At 41.6% G+C, this 23,432-nt stretch overlaps 2 protein-coding genes across 5 annotated transcripts; one reads left to right on the forward strand and one right to left on the reverse strand.

Moving 5' to 3' along the window:
• The first annotated feature begins 1,054 nt into the window (after positions 1 to 1,054).
• On the forward strand, positions 1,055 to 10,947 carry srpx2 (sushi-repeat containing protein X-linked 2). 2 transcript variants are annotated; one of them, XM_080415484.1, is made up of 10 exons: positions 1,055 to 1,311; positions 5,251 to 5,337; positions 6,551 to 6,742; positions 6,870 to 7,046; positions 7,999 to 8,122; positions 8,209 to 8,330; positions 8,918 to 9,097; positions 9,424 to 9,557; positions 9,704 to 9,825; positions 9,933 to 10,947. In XM_080415484.1, the coding sequence occupies exons 1-10, from the start codon at positions 1,269 to 1,271 to the stop codon at positions 10,111 to 10,113; spliced, it is 1,362 nt and encodes a 453-aa protein (XP_080271610.1). In that variant the 5' UTR covers positions 1,055 to 1,268; the 3' UTR covers positions 10,114 to 10,947. The 2 variants fall into 2 exon arrangements, with proteins under 2 accessions (XP_080271610.1, XP_080271611.1); XM_080415485.1 differs by lacking the exon at positions 1,055 to 1,311 and adding an exon at positions 3,444 to 3,550.
• Positions 10,785 to 22,535, reverse strand: sytl4 (synaptotagmin-like 4). 3 transcript variants are annotated; one of them, XM_080415482.1, is made up of 17 exons: positions 22,204 to 22,535; positions 19,906 to 20,072; positions 18,597 to 18,812; positions 18,100 to 18,209; positions 17,621 to 17,732; positions 17,332 to 17,508; positions 17,136 to 17,250; positions 16,907 to 17,012; positions 16,705 to 16,805; positions 16,454 to 16,546; positions 15,599 to 15,777; positions 14,827 to 14,929; positions 13,900 to 14,061; positions 13,543 to 13,645; positions 13,346 to 13,454; positions 12,158 to 12,366; positions 10,785 to 11,736 (listed from the first exon to the last, which is right to left on the reverse strand). In XM_080415482.1, exons 2-17 carry the CDS (start codon positions 20,022 to 20,024, stop codon positions 11,588 to 11,590), a joined length of 2,163 nt encoding a protein of 720 aa, XP_080271608.1. In that variant the 5' UTR covers positions 20,025 to 20,072; positions 22,204 to 22,535; the 3' UTR covers positions 10,785 to 11,587. The 3 variants fall into 3 exon arrangements, with proteins under 3 accessions (XP_080271608.1, XP_080271609.1, XP_080271607.1); XM_080415483.1 differs by having other exon boundaries at positions 18,753 to 18,812; positions 22,197 to 22,534; XM_080415481.1 differs by having other exon boundaries at positions 22,197 to 22,534.
• Positions 22,536 to 23,432: the final 897 nt, after the last annotated feature.

Here is a 23,432-nt window from a genome sequence, read left to right on the forward strand (position 1 = left end):
CGATTGGTGGCCATCTTTTATCATAGTTATAATGATCAGAGTGCAGTACACCTCCAAACCGATAGGGTTACGTAGTTGAACGCATATGGAGGAAGTACGAAGAAAATGGCCACCGATTGGATTCAAATGCTTTTTATTGAACAATACGGAAGATACGGGTACTTCTGATAGGCCGTACATAATCATAACATCCGTAGCCATGGGGTAAGGAGGACTTTGGGCCAAAAAGGGAGAAAGTGCAAACTTCAGGTTGAAGATCATCTATGACTATCATATAATATATGACAATCATGTTTGTAGTGTGGATTGGGCAAATGAATCTATCACGTTCCCATTATTATTATTTCATTTGTTGCATTATTTGATTTCATTTGTTCATTTGAGTCCCAAAGGCTTTTGTACAAGTAAGTGCTGTTTGGAGGAGTGGAGTTTGATAAATATCTAATTATAGGCTATATTTATCTTCATGGAAATATGGGAGGTAGCAGCCAACCTAAACAGTTGTTTTTTTTAGAAGTGTCACAGCGCCACCAAGCGGAATTGGGTTTTCTTGACGAAGTAGAAAGAAGGATCATCATCAGTGTTGCCATGTCCGCTTATTATAAGCTACTTTGGACTTCTTTTTCTGTTAGCTTTTGATTGATTGACTACTTAACAGTTGAATGCGTTTTTTTTTGGCTTGTTTCTAACCTGTACTTGCTTAGGCTTTCTTCCAATTTTTTTAAAATTATTATCTAAACCAGTGGTTCTCAAATATTTTCATTAAAATGTTTTGTGCCAGGCAGCATTTGTGTTGTTAGAATGTTTCAAAAACATTCCAAATATTCCACATTTTATTGCAAGAGTTTTTGAAAATAGCCGATCTACAAGCTCACAGTGCGTCACGAGCTTGTAGATCGGCTATTTTAATATAGCCGACGCGTAGGTTTAAAGTGCTCATGATGTGACCCAAGTAAAGTTGTTTCGTTTGGGCTTGTTTTCCTAGACGGTCTAGACCTGGTTGCTTGTTTCTCTCACAAAACCTGGCAACGCTGATCATCATTTGGGTCGAAAACTGCGAAGACACTGGTCTGACTAGAAGAGACTCCGCATAGGTTTTTATTATTAGGTTAAATAAAATACGTAGTTTGTCAACTCTGGATGAACTTATTTCATCTCGGAGTCTGGCCTCTGCACAATAGGATAACACAATTTTAAATCTATCAAATGAAGCCATTATTAGTAATAATTTATTACTCTGGTGTGCTTGAAGACAAATAAGTTTGACCATGTCACCCAACTGGATTGCTGTATTCATTTTATATTTCACAGGTGAGTTGCTGGGTCTTAACAACGACGGTAAGAAAAGAGCCTGTCTCTTCACTTCTCTTATGGTATTTGCAAATGGCATTTTATTCACCTTCACCAGATCTTCACACATAATAATTGAATAGATAGGATAGGCTACACAAAAAGCTGCTGACTCAGTGGCTATAAAGTAACTACGTACATTTACTTCAGTACTGTACTTAGGTACGATTTCGAGGTACTTTTACTTTACTGCAGTATTTCCAATTTTCAATACTTTTACTTCTCCACTACATCTCAGAGCCAAATATTGTACTTTTTACTCCACAACAAATTTTTAGAAAACTTTAGTTACTAGTTACTTTGTAGATTTTGATTATTATTACAAAACATGCATTACCCCACTTCAGCCCTATATACATTTCGACAATTTGAAGTGATGTGTTGTGAGCTTGTAGATCTGCTATTTTCAAAGAAATATTAAACACTTTATAGACTTGAAAACATTTGAAATGGGACATTGTGCATAATGAGTACTTTTTACTTTTACTTTACTTGGTGCTTTAAGTACATTTTGATGCCAATGCCTTTGTACTTTAAGTTTTACTCAAGTAAATGTTGAATGCCGAACTTATACCTGTAACAAGAGTATTTCTAAATTGCAGTATCGATACTTTTACTTAAGTAAAAGATCTGAGTACTTTTTCCACCACTGGCTACACAAAAAGCTGCTGATACTTTTGTATTACGCAAACCAAAGCCTTGAGATAGTCTTCCTGAATGCAGATGTTTTCATTTTCTGTCTTTTTTCCCTGTGCGCGCAGAGGAAATACCAGCTGCAGTGTATTAGATACAGATGTGCAGATTGTTTTCAGAAGACACGTGGAGCAGTCGATTGAGGACTGAAGAGCCTACTTGGACTCAATCTAAACGATACTCACAACCTTTAACTCTATGATGTCACAGATGTTTTTTTTTTTTTGTTTATTCATTTTATTTGTAGGCTATCTGTACTGGGACCATGTAGCCTACAACAGAATACAAGAAGACTCACTCCAAAACCAACTCACCCCAACTCAAAAAGGAAAACTCACCCCGGAGCTAGGAACACTCACCCCGGGGGGTGGGTAAACTCACCCCAGGACCTGAGAAAACTCACTCCGGAACACTCACCCCGGGGGTAGGAAAACTCACCCCGGGGGTAGGAAAACTCACCCCGGGGGAGACGCACTGTGATTGGCCAGTAGTCACTTTGAGTGGCAGTTGGGGCAAACGCAGTCAGTGGGGCAAACGCAGTCCCCACCAAAAGAAATTACTATTCTGTCCCTATCGGTACATAACTCGGACGGCGCTGATTCGACTAGCAGACCATCGGCTGGTCGTTGCGGGCACTCGCGCCTGGAGGCGCTCGGGCGCAACTCCTCAGCCTCAAGGTCTGCTGAGTCGGCGCGCCTCCGTCATGGTCCAAAACTATACTTTATCGGCGAAAAAAAGAAGTCCGCGGATGACTGAAAAAGTTTTACCCCAAGCATTCTGTGAAAATGGAAAGCTCACAAAGTTAAAAACCATTGGGGTGAGTTTTCCGGAGTGAGTTTTCTCAGGTCCTGGGGTGAGTTTTCCTACCCCCGAAAATCTTGGGGGTGAGTTTTCCTACCCTGTGGGGTGAGTTTTCCGGAGTGAGTTTTCCTAGCAATGGGGTGAGTTGGTTTTGGAGTGAGTCTTCTTGATACCCTACAGAATAGCCTACATTATTCTTAAACAAAGAGTAAAGATGCTTATTTGTAGGCTACCATGTTTAGCTACTACTAGCTATCCATAGTTCCTCAGCAGGTGCTTGTGAACAGTCAGAAACAGTATATAGCACAGAGCATCATCTACGCACGCACGCACGCACGCACGCACGCACACACACACACACACACACACACACACACACACACACACACACACACACACACACACACACACACACACACACACACACACACACACACACACACACACACACACACACACACACACACACACACACACACACACACACACACTGGAATGGAATAAAATAATATATATACATAGGCTACATACATCCAAAGCTCTCTGTGTGTGTGTGTGTGCGTGTGCGTGTGTGTGTTTAGGTGATTCTTCCGATTCTGAACATTCATGTCCTTGTCCCCCTTAGATCTTTGTATAATTACAGCACAACACAGATCACTACTACTTAATTAGTGACTTGCTGTGGCAGAGCCATCATTTGATCCAAGTGAGTGACATGACCTTAGATCCACCCAAATGCATCCACCCAGATAAGGTGTCTGCAGGATTTAATGCTTGTTGTTTTACTCACGTTCATTGTCAGATTGTCTACTGTCCTCCTTGAAGGATAAATTCTCAGCAATGACATTTTAAACCTTTCAAAGATAAATGAAACATGTTAGTCAGCAGTTAATTGCGGAGTTGCCTGGTCCGCCATCCCCCACCCCTCTCCCTGCATGTGTGTCTTCCTGGTTGCATCAGTCCTGAGAGTAGTGGGATTAGTGCCTGGTCTTTCTGATGCATGATGTGTCAGAGTCTGGCTATTCTTCAGCCCCTCCAACAAGACTACCTCAGTATAGTCTACACTGCAAACCCCTGAGTGTTCTTTTAACTCTAAACGTGTAAAAAACTGATCACTAAAGGCACTAAAGGACCATTTTTTGCAGTTTCAGAGATAAATGAACACTAAGGATTTTACTGTGTGTGTAATGGAAAAAGGGGCAGCCACTATTGGTTGTGAGACACTTATTCAGGACGTTTGTATTCTATACAAGTTCATTCTTGTCTGGGTTTTATCTGGCCAAGCAAAGCCTACATGTAGTTTTCACTTGTATCACATTACTTAAGCCTTTTCTTGTAAACAGACAGTAATATCAGAAAGAATAGGGCTGTTGATCTTATAGCTTCTTTATTTCCTCTGTGCCTAATTTGCTGTTAAGGGAGACATGAGCGTTAAGTCTGAGAACATGCCAGTGCATATGGAACACATAAGTCATTAAGAAAAAGCTGATGAGGTGAAATACTAAAATCACTGGAACATTCCAGAACATTTTCCAAAGGGGGCACCCGCTGACTGTTGAATGTGCCGACACTGACATAATTTGGAACTTTATTCAGATAAACTTCATTTGGGTGTTAAAGTTAGTGTAGCAGCCCTTTACAAAGAATCTGATTTGAGGTGGGTTGCGTGAAGGTTTAAGGACTGGAAAGTCTCAGGCTGCGTGGCACTCATCTCTAAACATGCAGTCATTGGAGATCTTCAAGGGAGAGGGATCGCGTTCATGAACCACAAATGCTGAGTAGGATGGTGGTCGGGGAGACTCACTGTACGGAAAGTTCGATTCAGCCAGTGCAGATTTTATAGGGCTCTTGTTTTTGCCATTTTTACTTGGGAACTTGTTAAGGAACAAATTCAAAGTGTCAAATGAAGACATACTGGTCTGTCACCATGCTGGTGAAATAACCAATGCACCACATGCTTCAACTATGACTATGTATCAATGAGGGGCAGTAGGAAGGGTGATGTTTGAAGCACCAAAACTGTTTAATTTAAGCCTACTTTATGACATTGGTGTGTCCTTTCCTTTAAAGTGTAGCCGCTATGTCTATGGTAGGTATGCATAGTGTCGAGTATGCTTTAAAACCCATAGTCCTGGGGAGCTCCCTGTGGGCTTGCAGTCTGCTTCACAGATTACATATCCAGGTGTCTGGTGTGGAAAGTTATTGAGCTGCTCAGTGAAGGGACCTGAATTAAGTTTGTGGAAATTAGCTTATATGGGGAAATCCTTTGCATCAATGCTAGACCATACCGTTCCCCCCAAAAAAGAAGAAAGAAAGGGAAAAAAAGGGGGAAAAGGAGCATAGTTGCACACAAGAGCACAAGTATGTTAATTCATTTTTAAATACATTAACGTCTGTTTGTTTTAGGTATCTCTGGGACCACACATGATAGCAGCGACTACAATGAGTTGGAACCAGAAGAGGAGGACTACACTCCAAGACTAGACTACAATAGTAAGTAAGAGAGGACACCTTAATTATAGGTGTATGCCTGCAGGGATGAGGAGCACCTTCACCGACAGGCTCATCGTACACTGGCACAAGACTGAGCGACATGGCCAGTCATTTGTTCCGTTAGCCATCAGTTTGAAATCTAGTTTGAAATGACCAAACCTGCCTACCGATGATTTCATTGCTAGGCATATTTCTGAACTCTCCACAGCTCACCCCTCAAGACGCAGAACAAGTAGACAGAAATTGTGCTATCTTATAATGAGTATTAGTGCGCACCAATTAAATGAAGATAAGGTTAAAAATGGGTGAAGTGCTCTTTTAATGCAGTGAGGTTCAGACAGCATTGACTCAATTATTTAGATAAGTTTGGTAATTCGTTTTAAACCTCTTTTCATGGCCTCGGCCCCTGCTGTGTACCCTTCCCCCGCAACATTCTGGACACAAGTTTGGTCATGTTTTAATGGCAAAAATGTAAACATGCATCTAAAAATAAAGCCAAAGCTTTTGCTGACACATATTGATGCCGGTATGGTCCTTTAAAGTTGTACAATGCAGAATCACAAATAACGATTTTTAGCAACCTCTGCTGGTCACTACCGTCACTGCATACAATTTCCGTAGTCCTCGATTACCCAGAATTCCATTCGTTTTCACCGGAAGCCGGAAGCGTTTCAAAAAGCGATCTTTTAATTGTTTTATACTATCTACGGATCGTTTCTCTTAGCCAGTGGAGCATTAGTTACCATGAGCTGTGTTTTCTTTTTCTGTTCTTTTTCGATCTTCCAATTCTACATTCTCTTAAAATCAGCGTGAGGTTCCTTTTTGTTATTAGCGCGGTAGTTCCTGGCCAAACAGGAAACCGTTGCGGTAGTTCCTGGCCGATGTCATGACGTCGGCCAGGACGTCGGCCACGACGTCATGACGTTGGCCAGGAACGTCATTTTCCCGGGAAAGTCCCCCCCGTCCACGTTCAATAGAAAATATATAAATAAAAGGCTTCCGGGGGTGAAATTCATGGAGTGGGTGTTGTGAAACTTTTGCCACTCACAAAAGATATACAATTTAACTTTAGTTTTGTTGAAAACGTTACCTAGTATTACTTTAAGCTACTTACTATTTGTTTTCAATGTACTGTAATATAATGAGGGTTCAAGGTTAATATGAGGACATGTTTGTTGTGCTCTGGTAGACTCATATTACCTTTATTATACAGACCCACATTGGTGTCATTCTCCCAATATGCCCAATGGGGAGGTGACCTGCTACTCCCCTCGCGGAGGAAACTACCGCAGCACACTGGGCACCCGTTGTGAACTGAGCTGTGACCGTGGATACAGACTGCTGGGGAAGAGCTCCATTCAGTGTCTGGCCAACCGCCGCTGGTCCGGCACGGCTCACTGCCGAAGTAAGTGGAAGCCGTAAATCCAAAAGATGTTTTGTCCTCCTTTTTCTGTGTAGATTTATTTTTTTACACTTGTGACGCAATGCTACAAAATTGTTTTAATCTCTACTCGTCAAACTTGTTTCTTCAGAGGTGCGTTGCCATGTGCTACCCCTGATCTTTCATGGCAGGTACACCTGTACCCAAGGCTTTGTGGCAGACTCCAGGTGTGACTTCATCTGTAAGCCTGGTTACCGTTTTGAAGGGGTACACTCACGCACCTGTCTGGTTACAGGGTCATGGAGTGGGATTGAACCCGTTTGTTCAGGTACATGTCAAGCTCTAGATCAGGGGTTCCCAAACCTTTCCATGCCAAGGACCCCCAAATAGCTATCCTCTGGATGCGGCCCCCTTATTGTATAATAACAAGAAATAATAGCAGGGAAAAAAAGACAAAATAGACACTACATCAAAATGCATTATGTGAGCTTGTAGATCTGCTGTTTTTGCTAGATGTTTGAATGTTTGAAAAATAATGACATGCCCAAAATAAGGACATCAGGTTGAAAGTGGCTAAACTAGTTATGAATATGAATTACTAACGTTATGAATTTGTTTAAATTAATGTATTACTACTATTATTTTTTATTATAATTTGTTATTGTTATGATGATTATTATTACTAGACTGGTGCCCATTGGGCACATGCCTTTTCGGTAACGATGCAAGTTGGACCCCCAAGCATCCCCCACTTTGAAAAGATGTGCTCTAGACTCGCTGATCAAAAATAAAAAAAAAAACATCTTGTTCGAAATTGAAAGTAAGCAGTGTTTGAATTGATTTCCCCATCAGCTATAAAATACCACTGTCAACTCGACCGTTTACGTTTAATGCTCCACTGAGGAACACGATTCAATCCATCTGCAGCTTTCTGTATTTGTCTGTTGTTCTTTCAATCTTTTATAACCCAGCGCCCCAAGCATGCCGTCTCCCACCCACACAAAATAAAACAAACATTTTCATCTTGCAGCTCTGTCTTTCACATATTTCCTGCCCCTCTGTTCTCTGACTGCCTCCAGCACCATAGGGTATTATCTCCCAGCCCACAAATTCCCCTCTCCATAAAAAGGAATTGATGCAATTAACCCACAGGCCAACAGTGGATGTTAATACACAACTCGTGGCATTTACTTTTTTTTTCTTTCTTTTTTTACTTGAATATATAAGAAAAAGAAAACGGTTGCAATTGTATTTACGAATAGATTTTCTTGTCTATCCAGACTACGATCCACCAAAGATCAGGTGCCCTTTATCTCGAGTCAAGGTCGCGGAACCTGGGAAACTAACTGCCAGGGTAACCTGGGACCCCCCTGTTGCCACGGATACTGCTGATAAATCACTTGAGTATGTCACTTCTGCAGTTTCCCGTCCTTCTCCTTTGTGCTTTACAAATGACATGGAGTGAAACATCTGTCTTGTTGTCTCTTAAGTGTGATACTCGTAGACCAGGGGCCAGACACCGACTTTAAAGAGGGAGCAAACATTGTGCGCTACAAAGTCTATGACCAAGCCAGGAACAGGGCTGCCTGCAAGTTCATTGTCCGTGTTGAAGGTAAGGCACAAAAATGCTTCATAATTTTGAAAAAACAAAAACAAAACAAAATGCTGTATTTAAAATATTAACCCATTAAGACCTGAGGCCGATTCTACAAAAAGTATTCTAAATCCTAACAGTTTTTTGAAAAGAACCTATGTTTCTAAAGCAGCGGTCCTGAAACCTTTTTATGTCAAGGACCCCCAAAATGATGTATTTGGCCGCGTGTTCCAGGGACCCCCCAGAAGCAAAGATTTGAGTAAAAAAACAATCAATGTCCCCCCCCCCCCTGTATGAATGAATGAACCAAAAAGCGCTTTGAGCACTTGGAAAAGCACTATAAAAATGCAATTCATTATTATTATTATTAAAAATGTTAGCTTTAAAAATACATATAATCAAAGATTTAAACAAACCTTTAAGATTTTTGAAAAATAGCAGATCTACAAGCTCGTAGCACGGCACCGCGCTATGAGCTTGTAGATCTGCTATTTTTGAATAGCCAAAGAAATCTAAAATGACACAGATGCGTTCCCGGTCTTAATGGGTTAAACCTATGTGGTGAATACAATCTACTATTGACAAAGTTGCATTATTACTTCCAGTGAGAAGGTGTCATGAACTCAAAGCACCTCTGCATGGCTACCTGACCTGTGACTCCGATGGGAACAACTATGGCGCGGTGTGCGAGCACCACTGTGATGGGGGATTTGAGAGGAAGGGCTTGTCTAGCAGAGTGTGCCAGTCCAACCGCAACTGGAGTGGAGAGCCTGCTCAATGCGTTTGTAAGTATTGATGACAATCAAATTACATTTGTCAGAGGTTGCCAAACTCTGTGCTGAGGCACACTGGCGTGCTGGGAGACAAGAGATTTTGTGACAACCACACACAATTATACTGTAACAATACAAAAAGTTATTCTTTTTTCATTTACGATGCCAGTGCTTTGTGCACACTGTATGCCTTGAGATTTCGACTTGCCCATTGGTGTGCCTTGGGCCCCAGAAAAGTTTGAAAACCACTGAATGATGTTATGGTTATGAAGCTGCGATGCATCAAGGATGGTGTGAGAAACCTTACTGTAGTTTCTTGTATGAACGTGTATGTGCAGCAATGCAATTTAAGACCGATGTGAAGACGGCCGGTGCGCTACTGGATCAGTTCTATGAAAAGAGGAGACTGTTGATTGTATCAGCACCCGACATAACTGACCCAGATTACAAGATGCAGAACATTATGATACAGGTGAGAAAAACACATCGTCCATGAGGGCGTTCTCAGAAAATATTCACCAAAAAGGTCATTGGAGAAAGAGTGCATTTATTCAAGTTTGCTATGACATATTTGGCACGCTCACTAAAAAAATTGTTTAATTTTTGCACCCCGTTTAGAAATTAGACTGTGGCTTAGATCTGAGACATGTGACAGTGATTGAACTCCTCGACTCACCGCCTCGGGAGCACGGTCGCATCAAAGAGAAACAGCTCGACTCTGAAGTTATCGAGGGCCTGAGGTAACAGGTGGCTGGCAACCTGAACCACTCAAGGGTTCACTCTCAAATATGCAGCTCATTAAGTTTAACCAAATGAGCTGCTAACTGTATTTTGTGTTGTGGCGTAGACAAATCTTCAGAATCACCAGATCCTACTTCAGCATGGTGCTGCTGGATGAACGTGGAATAGACCGAGAGAGATTCAGGACCACCGTGACCTCAGAGGAGCTCTTTTCATACATTGACAACTCCCTGTTGGACGAAGAGGAGCGAGAAAGACTGGAGCTCCACAGAGACTTCTGTGATTAGGTGAACAGAGCTCCCTATAGCTACAGGAACACATTGATCAGCACCATTAGTGACTGACGTGGATGGCAAAAGTACAGATAAAATATGGGTGATATTGACCAAATCAAATATGATGTATTTGACCAAATACCTTGACCAAATACCTATGGATATTGTAAAAAAATATATATATATATTCGCAAGTGAGTGTGAGCTATTTTCCTATTTTTGAAAATATAAAATAGGGCTTAAGTAATACGACATATCCTGATATGATATCCCAAATCCCAAGATATCTAGTCTCATATCATGATATTGATATACCATTGATATATTGCCCAGAATGTTACATTGCCCAGAATGTTACATGGAAGATGAGGACCAAAGAATAATGCAGTTCCTTCCATTCAAATGTCATCATGATTATACAACAATGCCGTTAGTGGTTACATGTACATTGATTCACCTGCAGTGGACGCTCATAGTCCACATTGCTAGGAAAAATACAAGAAGAAAATTATAGCTTTTAGTTATCTTTCATTGAACCGTTTTAGCACTGGAATTAAAATGGTGAAATGGCTGTGGAGACAAAACCAAATGACCTTGCTACAATTATAGAGGAAACACATTCTGGAAGATAGCCAGTCTTTGGAACCAGCTGGTTTGTACATTGTTAAAAACAGATGCAGACATTTTCCTGTTTGTCATGTTTTTATTAGATAGAATAGAATATTTAAATCCAACATTTAGATAATGCTGATGGACACTCAGATTAGGTCTACAAATAAAAATTTAATTTGATAAAAAATATAGATTTTGTGCAAATTCTATAAATACAAGATACGTTTACATAAATGTATGAAGCTTGCCAAAAAATGAATTACCATGGACCACGTTAGTACTGCATGTTTTTAAACACCAACATTTACAGTATAATGATCAGTTTGCCAAGTAGGAAATCATAATGCAACATTACTCCATTTATTTTATGAATGCCGTGGGATTTTTGAATTGCAAAAATATATTATTAGTTGAAACCAACCCTAAAGTGCATTGAGGCACTTAAATAAAATAAAGCAAGAGCATATGGCTGCAATGCTTATGGCACATTTTCAACAGTGACAAGAAAACAATGAATTCCAGCAATAACGTTGGTGCTTTGTGAAGAGGCCCAAATGGCAGACAATTGACTATTCACATGACAGCCATGCTGTTCTGACATAATTGTGTGAATATGGCCAATGTTATTTTAAGACTTTAAATATTTGTGTCATACATAGAGGCATGCGTCATGAGCTTTAGTGTTCAGCAGGCACATAAGCCATCTGTTAGCTTACAGTAAATAATATTAATGTTTGTTCAGACAAGCCAAGCTGGTCAGCTTGGCTTGCAAATTAATTTAAGTCAATCTCACAAATTGCCTCTTGTCAGCATGTCCCCATCTTGGTGTCCACACACCTCTTTGAGTTCCAGTTTGGAGTTTATAGTTGTGTCCTCATTTGGCCTGGGTCTTACCCATAGAGGAGCGCAGCAGAAGAGTACCCTCTGCCCATGAGTCAGGGTACTGCATCATCTTCTGCCAGAGACTAATCTCCTCTCCAACAGAGTCCATTTCCACTTCCTCCTTCCCAGTTGTCAGAATGCCTGCAGAGGCAGAAATTACGTAGTGAATAAATGTGTACACTCTGCTATTGGGCATGGTGACTGACTTTTACTGAAAGACCTTTTCTCAGCAGGGTAAAAACCCTTTCTTTGAATGAGGCTTTACTGTAATGGAAATTCGTAACCTGCTCCTCTGACAAAAAATTATTACATTTGGACATGGATAATACCATTTAGCCTTTCTACAAAGGCTAAATGGCTTCTACAGGTTAAAGAGGCAAACATTTTAATGACTATGGAGGGGGGGGGGGTCTAAAAATAAAGCCATAAACAGGGAAATATTTTGTTTTCCTGTGTATGGCTGAAGCCGTGAATAGACAATGACATGTATTGATGCCAGTATGGTCCTTTGGGCCCTGAACTAGCAGGACAAATGCATTCATGTTCAAAATGATATACGTACCTGTGCCAGTGCTGAGGCGAACCCCTCCCAAAAAGTCATTACTAGACAGGGCCTCTCTGTCCCACACAGTCAAATCCAGACACATGTCTCCAAGCTGCTCCAGGCTCAGCTCCTTGTATACAAACGTGTGGTCATATTGAGGATTCAGACTCTTCTTCACCACTGGGGTCTTCCTCTTTGTGGACTTGGCCTTCGCTGGTAATAAGTATCTGTGGTGGCAGAACAAATGAGTGTTTAGATAAGTGACATTTGCTTATAAAACGGATTGACATGTTAAGGGCGGATACAAGGAGAGTGGGCACTAAGGAAGAGTGGGCACCTCGACGTAAAATGTACTATTTTGTCCAAAATGTTAAAAATATATATATATTTGAAAAATGGTCTTAAGTAATGTAAAGTATACATGATTTGAAGATGCACGGTAAATCGTTATCAGACTTACATTTACCCTTCAACTTATTGTTTATGCCCAAAATGATTGGATATACAGGTTTTGTAGCAATTTGAAGCAAAAATAAATACTAGACCCTAATTGTCAAATGCTCAATTTGACAATACTTTACATTACTTAACCATTTTTTTTATATTAAAAGTTTTAACATTTTGGGCCAAATAGCCAATTTTACATCGAGGTGCACACTCTTCCTTAGTGCCCACTCTTCCTGTTACCGTTAACACATTCCATGCCAGAGTTTAATCTCATAATGTACTCACCAGTGCCAGCGTTTTATTGTTGTTTTTTAGTTTTTTTCATGTCGCCACAGACCTCGCTAAATAAGTTAAAAGTGCGCGTTCATTTGGTTCTAAACACACAGCGGATCCGTGAGAAACAACCAGCGAAAACAGTTTCCAAATCCGTGCCGCCATCTTGAAGCTACAGCCGATCAACGGTAAACAGTGATCAGCGAGGAGAAAAACAACAACCAGAGAAAATCGAGTTTTAAACAGGATCCCAGACAGGAAGCGGATACGATCGAAAAAACCGGAACCTGAATAATTCCGTTTCCGACCGGAAACCGGAAACGGAAATGGATCAAAAAAATTCGGAAAGTGCACCTGGGGCACTTAACATGGGAATCGGCGGTTCGCGTAGATCTACGCGACTGGCACGCTGCGGCTTTAAATAGGTTCGCGTAGATCTACGCGACTGGCATGCAATGTGTTAAGGGTGCGAGGTTTGCCACTAACCCTTTCACGAAGGAATCCGATGTGCCCCCAGATTTCATTGCCGTCAGACTCTTTGCCTCTTTAATCAGGACGTGCAGCTCTCCCCCTTCTTCAGCCTTTGCCTTTTTGCCTAGAGGGAGACATCGACACTCGCATTAAAACACAGCTTAGAGCTGATTGTGCGTGTCTGCTACGCTCTTGTACAAGTAGTACCTTACCTTTGCTTTTGTCATCTGTTGGCTTTTTGGGTGTGATGTACTTCAAGGAGATTACCAGCTCTCCTCTGTACTGAGCAAAGATGGAAGCCTGGGCAGGCACTGCCTGTATGTAAGAGAACCATGTTACTACTAGATTACAATGAGAACAGGCACCATTAACCACTTGAATCCGAGCATCCCTATTCTGGGGTTAACATTTGTTGAAAATGGCAGATCTATAAGCTCTAACTCGGCTATTTTCAGCAAAGACATTTGGTGTAGAGGGAAAAATTTGAGGACAAAGTACAGAGCCAACTCAGGTCAAGTTTACTAAGTATATAGAGTGTTTCTAAGTTAAAAGCCCATTCCGTGACATACCTTGCCCATGAGTGGAACACATTCCTCCTGAGGAGAGTCCAGGTCCTGGCAGTCCAGGGCAACCTCCACCTCACCCAGGAAGGCGTTGCGGCTGATGCGACCGTGGTGCCACACCGACAGCAAAATGGAACGGGTCGGCAGCTGTGAACGACCGATGGTATACTGGAAGAGGACAGGGAGTGTCTCATGGGAATCAGTGTTTCTCAAATGGGAGGTACGCAAAGCCACTACAGGTGTTATGTGAAAACAGAAGAATTTATTGTACTGTTCAATTTAATGATAAAACATTGTCAAACTTTGTGTCAACCTCCTGAACTATAAAGTGTTAAACCAGATTAAATCAAATAGCACAACTGTTATTAAATAGAAAGCAATAGTTATTTGCACATTATTTGAATATTGACATCAAAACTGAACTGAAATTATTATGACCACAGTTTCAAATACATATCCTCAGGAGGCACTAATTGCAACCATTTCACTCAATTTCTTACCTGTAATGTTATATTGTTATATAATGTTTTATAAACGATAGAAAGAGCTTGTTAAGGCTATTCATTCTTATGCCTTCTGCCACTGTATTTAAGTTTCTTCTATACATTTGTAGGACGAACAAGACGGCAATAAAATCAATATTGGTTTGCCGTCTACAATGTCAACATCAATCTTAAAAGGTCTCTGTAGGTGGAGTCATTATCTAAACGAGACATGGAGTGGGATCAGTAATCAGGGAGTGTCATTAAGTCCACAGCCTCTGGCCATCACACTTTAGCGAATCCCTATTCTGGGGCGAACATTAGTCGAAAACAGGCTATCTACAAGCTAGATCGGCTGGGGATTTGTTGAAGAGGGGGAAAAAAGGTGGGGAGGCCAAGTAGAGACCCCTGCGGGACCCAAATCAATGAAGTATATAAGGTGTTTAATCACCTTCAATGTCTCTTTGAAGATGGGATTCACCGTGTTCCTCTTGGTACTGGTTTTCCTTTTGCTTTGCCGGGTCTTCTCTGGGAGAAGGTAGCATTTGACATATCTGAAAAACAATATTGATTGATTGATTACTTTATTAACAGTTGGCAAAAAACTGTGGCACAGATTTATACAAAAGAATACTAAAATGATAACCCAATAAGCCCAGGGCTTGTTTCTATTTAGGTCCTGTGTAATAAGTGGGGGGGAAAAAAGGGGGTTAAATTGTCCTAATAAAATGTTTTATAATTGGTGCAGCAAACCCACCACAACCTTCCGCAATCCCTGCATTTCTCAAATAAATGGGATTAAAAAATGTCTGTTGACTTTCAATTTCCTGTGGAACTCGAGTAATCACCTCTAGGAAGTCATTATGTAAACACAGCAGCCCCCTTATCTAAGTTGATCAAAGTCAAGTTAGGGGTGTGTATGGAGTAAACAAAGATTTCTTGGAGTCACGTTGTGTTGAGTCAACACTTCTGCAGCCTTTAGTTTGAAGGGTTGAAATGACAGACATTGGAACAGCTATACAGCAAATAAATGACCATATATGGGGGAATTAAATGCTGTAACTTTGAATCACCTCATCAGTACTGAACAGTGTTATGGATAAGAAGAGAAGGCTATTCAACACGCAGGGTTTCCACTATGCTGAAAGTTACACTTTTTGCTGTGCTTTGGTCGATCCCCACAGTAACCTGGCTCAGTGGAGTGCTAGCTAGTGTCTACTTACGGGTTTGAGCGCTTCCGAGAGGAGTCCCCATGGGCCAGCCGCTGGCACTCCTTGATGAAGACATTCAAGCTCTGGGTATGTTCATCATAGCTGAGAGAGAAGATGATGTCCCCACTCACTTCTACACTGTCATAGTCCCCATTCTCACTGTAGATACTCATCATACTGCCCAACGTGCCCTGGAGAAACATGAGAGACCTGGGATGAGATACTGTTGTTGAATAATTCTTAGTTACTTTAAACCATACACACATCAATCTTAAAAAGGAGATTTTAAACCAAATCATGTAACCCTCTATACTTAGTCAACTTGACCGGTGTCGGCTCTGTACTTGGTCCGCTTTAGTTTTTAGATTTGGGTTCCCTAAGGCTGTGCACTGGTAACTAGAGAAACATATTTAGACAATGTCACATTAACTTCACACCACATCCTGTTTGGTGACACAATAAATGACTGTGAAACTTATCCAACATAGATTTCCATTTTGACAAGCTCCAACACTGCTGTCGTTTGCTGTTCAGCAATGCTGTGATCAAACGCCATCAAGGCAACATGCTACAAGACATTTTCAATGAAGATAGGGACATGAAGCTACAAGCTAACGCCCGACACTTGTCACTGCATGATGCTGTGCTATGCAAAAAAAAAACTCCCCTTCTCTCTCCACGATTCCTGCTCCGTTCCGTAAAAGGAAGAAAAACGTACAGTTCCCGGTGCTAACGTTACCCTTTTCATGTACGCAGTGTGGCTTCAATGGCGACCAGGCAGCAATGTAGCTAGCCAAGCTTGGTTGTTTCGTTAGTGTGTGAACACAGCATTAGGAGAAAGATCAATGACAGAACAGTTAGTTTTACCTTTGAACTGGCCAGACTGGAGGTACTTGAGTTCACCGTCTTTCTATGAATGCTAACCAAGTTATCAATATCCTCATCTTCCTCCTCGCCTTCCTGTAGTAGTAAAGTAAACAATTATAAGTCATGGATACAACGGCATCTTTCCCCGTCAACCTGTCCTTGTTGGTTGGACTGATGGATGATTTATTGATCAAATAGGACAGATACCATGATTAGAAATTGTGAAGGAGAAAGGGAGGTTAAATATTCACCTGCAAATCAAGGCCTGGCACAGAATGGCTCCTGTTGCCCATAGAGGCCTGTGATGGCTTGCCACCTCCCTCCTCACGGAGGTCCAGGGCTGACGTGTGCTCTGTTAAAACATAAGAAAGTAGCCTAGATAACACAGCTCAATCTGACACCAGAATTCTCCAATGCTTGGGAAAAAAGGCATACAACTTTTTGTACGCTTACCTGGATGCTTTGGACTGCGTTTGATACTCTTCTTGAAAAGTCCATCGACTTCCATGGGACTTCCATGGGCCTCAGAACTCGAACTGACCTGTTTAGCCTCTGAGTCCTACAGTAAGGGGTAAATTAAGTTACAGTCGGCCTCTAACTTCAGGTACAGATCAACTGTGAAGTCAAACTGTTATTGAACGAGCTACAGTATACAAAATGCACGTTTAGTAGGGTCTCTCACAGTGTTTGCTAAAGAGTTGGAGCTGTCAATGCTGACTCTGTCAGGTTTGATTGGGGCGGTCAGACTGGAAGCACTGGATCCAGCTGGACTTGATCGACCCACAGTCTTCTCTTCCCTGGAAGATGATATCAATTTAAAAATGTTGTCAAACTAGCATGTAGCGCTATTACATTTGTACCTCTGTATGTTAATTTACCTCGGTAGGTCAGGCGTCCCACGACCAGATTCGGTCTCCGCTTTAGCACTGCACAGACTGGCTTTTTCTGCAGACTCTGTGTCGCTGCGTTGTTGCGGGTCCTTCGACTCAACATGCTCCTTCGCAGTGTAAGACTCCCTCGACGCAACAGATCCAGAATTTTCACTTGGTGGTGGACTGTCAAGGAGAATGTGTCAGCACTGGTTGGAAATTTCATGAATCCACAAATCAAACATTAGTGTAGAATATATTTCAGGAATTCAATTACAAAATTCATGTGATTCATCACCTCTTGTTCATTGTCTGATCTTTCTGTCTGGGTCGAGGCACGGGGGTGGGGAGGCTGGGGTTCAACTCTGGATTCTTTAACAGCAGTTCTCCCATTGTCTCCCTCTTTTTCACTGCGTGACAAGACAAATATTTAACTTAAGCCCTGGCCTGTACAGTATACTTTGTCATAAGACGAATAGAGAAAATAGCTGATCAGCTTGTAGATTGGCCACTTTTGTTATTTAGAATTTGGGGGGAAGTTTTGAATATGTTCACCTGTAATGACATGCCCAAACTAGGGACACCAGGTTTAAAGCGGTTAAATCACACGAGCCTACTCGCAGAAAGGAATGACTACTTTGTTTCCTTTTCCTTGTACTATTTCCGCATACCGTTTATTTCTGACAACATTCCAATGACCCAGACATTCCTTTCGGCCCAGGCAGAGCTCTGTTTAACTTCCTTGTTGAACAGTATATGCCCTCTTTCTGTACTCACATGGAGGTTTCTTTTTTAGGGAGCTTCTCACCAGGTCATGTCCAGGAGTAGTGGAGAAACGGTTGACCCTTTGGTCATAGAACCAGTCCCCTGTGCTTTTCTTTATATCCCTACAAAACAAAATCATTTACTTCATTATTGCAATGAAGGTTCTTAAACAGATGCAGGATTTGCGAGTGATGATGGTGCCACAGTCAACTCTTGCGTAGTAGCCACCGGAGATCTCCGTCTAGTCTACCGATAATATGGTGACATTCCAAATTCAATGTAGGGGCTACAACAGCGGAGAAAACCTCTGTTAACAAACCTACGCCCACTGCTTTGGAAACCAATCCAGATACCATCACAATATAAAGCACTACCCTAAAGTCGTTATACTGGTTCTGTAAAGCAGTCTTTCTAATAATGTTAATAGACGTAGGTGGAGATCTCTGATTGTCTGGCTACACGAGACTATGGTCAGTCAAGTAATATACACAAAAAAGGGAGTCTCTTACGACTCTTTGGCACACACACTGCACAGCCAGGATCCACTGGGCTGGGGTGTTCGGCAGTTCCGGCACACATGGTGTTTACATGCCCTACATTGGCTAGAGGTGAGAGTCAGGCGACTCAGAGGCTCCTGGCAGCGGCCACAGCTGCGTTGACTGTACCTTCCACTGGCGCGCTTGGCCCCCTTCCTCTTGATGTCCAGCATCTCTGCCTTCAGCTTCCTGAAACAAGAAACACTTAAACTCATCTGCAAAACACATTGCTAGCCTGAGGACAAGGGTCTTAGTTTTAGCACACAGAGAACAGCCCTGTGATTCTAGAAAGATCATAATAAGGCAGACATGTAAGTACCAGACTCATGTATAAAGCAAAAATGTACTCTCACGACTGAAAAATGTTGTATGGCCGTCCTAATGTGAGATTTGTGAAACAGTGTGAAAGGAGCCCCCCACAATAGTGCTGTTTCCTAAACAATATGTGCACAATATGTAAAATGATGATGTTTTATGCTGTTCTACATACTGCCAAACAGGCAGGTGAAATCACAGATTGAGGCTTTAACCTTTGCTTTTATTAAACATCCGAGACCATTAGGGTTTTATGGAAGATGCTTCTGAACATATTGCTAGTCTGACCACTTCAAATGCTCTCATCTTAAAATAATAACCGAAAATAGCTTATCTACAAGCTCTCAATTGAGAGCTTGTAGACTGGCTATTTTCGCTGTGCAACATGCTTCCATAGAAGAAATGCTGGTTTCTATTGCACAACATACTTCGATAGAAGAAATGCTGGCTTCTATTGTGCAACATGCTTCCATAGAAGACATGGTGGCTTCTATGGAATCCAAATGACTGAAATCAGTCGTGGCGACTGAGAACTTTAATCCATGATGACTGCAAAGTGCTAAGTAGATGGAACAAGAGCCGTGACACTTGCATGTGTTTAGACGCCACCTTTGTGACTTAAAGGTAGTCCCCGTCAAAGTAGTGCTTGTTTCATTACACTATGTCTCTAGAGATCATAATGGTTTAGGATCTAAACCAAGGTCTGTGTGCTTACACTTGTGAGTTGGGAAGGTTCCTTTTTTACCTAAACTTTAGGTAAAAAGGAACCCACCAAATGTGCAAGTGTAAGCGCATGGACACTGCTTCACTTCCGCTCCCAAGTTAATGCAGCCGTTCTCACTGGTCGCTGCTGGTGAGAACAGTCGTGCACAACAAAGCGTGTGTGTGTGGACAAGCATCTGGTGGGTTCCGTACGTTAAGCAGCTCATTATGTCAGTGGAGTGGATACAAAGCTTGTTCTTCTCACCGTACGCGCTGCCCCTCAGCCTGCCTGAGCTCCTCGTCCCTACGCAGGACCTCGAGGATCACCTCACGCTCACTGTCAGTCAGGAAGGCCAGGTTAATCATGTCTGCAGCCTGGGGCATCGTCACTGCGCAGGTCCTGTGCACAGGCTAACCAGCCCGATCCAGGGGCTGTAAAAGAGGGACAACATTGATCAAATACTGACTAGTCACTTTTTACTAGAAGTCATTTAAAAAGGTGAATTATGTTTTATTCATGACTTACAGATCTTCAGAAAGTGAATAATAAGAATGGAAGCCACAGCACCTCTGGGCCAAGCTACTGTTAGTCACAGCATTGAACGTCTTAGCTACTGTGGAGTTGTGTACAGAGATGGATAGAGACAGGGCTCTGACTAAAAGGACTGGTAGTGATCTCTACCCCTAAGGGGTACACTGCACAATGGGCACACTGCCTGCCATAACACTCACAGGATGACCACACACACATCACAGGTAGACACCTGCCTGAGGCAGCACTTTACACTGAGGGCAGATTGGGAAGTCAAATAAGGCATCACTTAGTATGCAATGACATAACTTGCCAAGAATTCCAATTGTATTGACACTATTGACAAGCATATTATTTCCAAAATAAGTAACGAGTTCCCCAAATTTAAAATCTAAATATTTCATACCCACACCAGTCATGTGACTATCAAAAGACCATGAGAATTAAGTCACCAGGCTGGGCTTTAGTCAGAGCCACATTTCCACTGTGTCATATGATAAGAGGAAGTATGGCATGAGGACATACATAACATGGCCTATTTTTTTCTTAAATCAATAAATCAAGATTCAAGTCTCCCAGCGACCAGGATGTCTGAGACTTAAAACCCTGCAGGGCGCCTCGGCCAGGGTGAAAGGTTAACTTGTGGAGAGAGTGGGAACAGGACGGGCAAAAACAACAAGGGCTCAACCTATCCTAACAGGGCTCCCACCCTCTAAGGATACAGAGGGCCGGGTGGAGCTCAGCTGCTTAATCCTGATAATTATGAAGGTTGTCATTGGCCATGTTCCTATCTGAACGTCACGCTCCATTTGAAGCGTCTTAGGGAAAGTTAAACCAAGTGTTTGAGAAGACGAAGTAGAGGGGAAAAGTTGAGTGTTCAGATGTGTGCTTTTTCTCTTCTTGCCGTGTCCACAGGAAAGTCAGTTAAAAGGCTTTGGCTGATCTATCAGCAAAATAATAAAAAATAAGTTACAAAACAAGAGAAAAAGAAGGCTTGGCTGAACACATCAGATGTGTGCTGATTGTCTTCCACACACATCCAAATAAGGAAACTTTTTCCTCATTGTTTGAATGCCTCAGGCCACCCGACTCCGTCTGGCTCATGAGCACACACAGTAAAATACCAGTAAGGCAACTTCAGGGAATTATAACCTTCAAGAAAGTAACGCATGCATGCGTCATTAAGAGATGACAGTGAGGATATTGCACTAACTAGAATAATCTTTAGAAAAAAAACAGGCATGAGACGTATGGGGTTAGGAATATCAAGCTACATTTAGTGTCTCAAATTGCACCAACTAATTTCCTCTTCACCAAACTCACAACAGTAGACATAGTGTACGTTTTCTTTGCACAAATATACATTTCTAGTTTACTTATGGCGATTCTAATGAATTTAGACAGGAATGTGAATACAACAGACAGACAGACAGACAGACAGACAGACAGAGATGTTGACAGATACCAGTGGTGGAAAAAGTACTCGCATGTTTTACTAAATAAAAATCTTTTGAAAATAGCAGATCTGCAAGCTCGATCTACAAGCTCACAATGCATTGTTGAGCTTCTAGATCAGCTATTTTCAAATGGCCGAAATGTATATAGGGACAATAGGGTTAATGTATGTTTTGTATTAATCATCTAAATCTACAGTAACTAGTAACTAAAGTTTTCAAATAATTGTAGTGGAGTAAAAGTACAATATTTGCCTCTGAGATGTAGTGGAGTAGAAGTAAAAGTACTGAAATTTGGAAATACTAAAAGTAAAAATACCTCAAAACTGTACTTAAGTACAGTACTTGAGTGAATAGATTTAGTTACTTTACAGATACAGTAATGTATGGAATACATGCAAAGTATGTAATAGCAGTCATTGTATGGCTAGTAATAACTGATCATTCACGCGCAAAATCGATATTCAGTCAACAAACGTGCACTGATGCAGTTGTGCAGCCAGTCTTGTGAAAAGGTAACGGATAACAAGTCTGCACAAAGTCATATCACTGAAACAAAAATTGACATACTGTACACCTGTTGTTCAAAGTCTCCTCCGGGATAGAATGGAACTTCCTCTCACACTGCGGACGGGACGGCGGAGGACAATCTCGCAGATGTAATAGGAAAACGTGTTCAGGATGATCAAGTACTTTCATGATACCTAGACTTTACACGGATGTTGGTGTGGTTGTTGTGATGTAAACAGATCCATTAAATGACCTCCCTCTCCTCTGCGGTGCAGATCGTCTCGCCAAGCCGTCCATACACACACTGAGCTCCGCTCCGTGTGGAGGAAGCTTCCAAAGCACCCGGAAGATAAGGAAACTTAGTGGTTCTACCTCCTCAAGTGCAGCTCAGCATTTTCCATGACAGGTGTATAATAATTACCTCTTGGCTCTGTTTGTTTGCCTCTCTCACCGTCTATGTGGAAAATCCGGGCCATTATTGAAATTCTGCAACAGTTGTTGATTTCACCAGTGGTGTAAAGTAACTGAGTACATTTACTCAGTAAAGTACTTAAGTACTTTTATTTAAATGAGTTACTTTTTCTGACTTGTATTACTTTTAAGTATTTTTTTACAAATGTGCATTACTTTAAGGTGTGTTTTATTCAATTTATTTACTTTTAAGTGTTTTACTCATATACTTTTAAATATGTTCTACTCACTTTGATTACTTTTTACCCCCTGTGGTGCCTTTTTAGTCACTTTTACATTTGTGTGTGTGTGTGTGTGTGTGTGCGCACACATGTGCTGAGCCAGTCTTTGTGCATGTCTTTAAGTGGCGCATTGCATGCGCCGCACTGTCTACTGTTTGTGTTTAATAAGTGTAACTGGTTGCATCTTTGTGTTGCAGCTGTTGTTGATCACCGCTCAAAAATGTAGTAGGCCTACTTACTTACTCCACCACTGTTGATTTCTAGAGAGATCTACTCAACCCGTCCTCGTCGAGTCAGTATTATAATACTTGGTAAGTAAGGCGTTTGCTGCAAAAGCGTCATCGCATCCCGTGGCTGCATTGGTGGGGAAGTGGTTTCATGGTGGTTTTTGATGTGTGATAACATCAGGCACTAAATACAAAACGTGTGATGAACGTTATGAAACAAAAACAAAAAAGTGGCTGACAAAATGGGAACTGGAACACTAATAGAAATTGACAAATGGGTTCTCTCTCCTGATAGGAAATTGTTGAGTTTGAAGTTCAATGAAAAAAATTCAATGAATTTATTTTCAGAGACCCCAGGCCTACCCTACACAAAGGCT

Source organism: Gymnoscopelus braueri, assembly GCF_963280865.1.
Source record: "Gymnoscopelus braueri genome assembly, chromosome: 20".
Taxonomy (NCBI): Eukaryota; Metazoa; Chordata; class Actinopteri; order Myctophiformes; family Myctophidae; genus Gymnoscopelus; species Gymnoscopelus braueri.

Bases quoted from the DNA above. Each gene is read 5' to 3' on its own strand.
- srpx2 (XM_080415484.1), top strand. From the start codon at position 1,269: ATGTCACCCAACTGGATTGCTGTATTCATTTTATATTTCACAG. The intron at 6,743-6,869 runs GTAAGTGGAAGC...TTGTTTCTTCAG, and splicing joins CGGCACGGCTCACTGCCGAA to AGGTGCGTTGCCATGTGCTA. The intron at 8,123-8,208 runs GTATGTCACTTC...TTGTCTCTTAAG, and splicing joins ACTGCTGATAAATCACTTGA to TGTGATACTCGTAGACCAGG.
- sytl4 (XM_080415482.1), bottom strand. From the start codon at position 20,024: ATGCCCCAGGCTGCAGACATGATTAACCTGGCCTTCCTGACTGACAGT. The intron at 18,813-19,905 runs GTGAGAAGAACA...TTCTTGTTTCAG, and splicing joins GCTGAGGGGCAGCGCGTACG to GAAGCTGAAGGCAGAGATGC. The intron at 16,547-16,704 runs GTGAATATTTAA...TTACTACTACAG, and splicing joins TGCCAGGCCTTGATTTGCAG to GAAGGCGAGGAGGAAGATGA.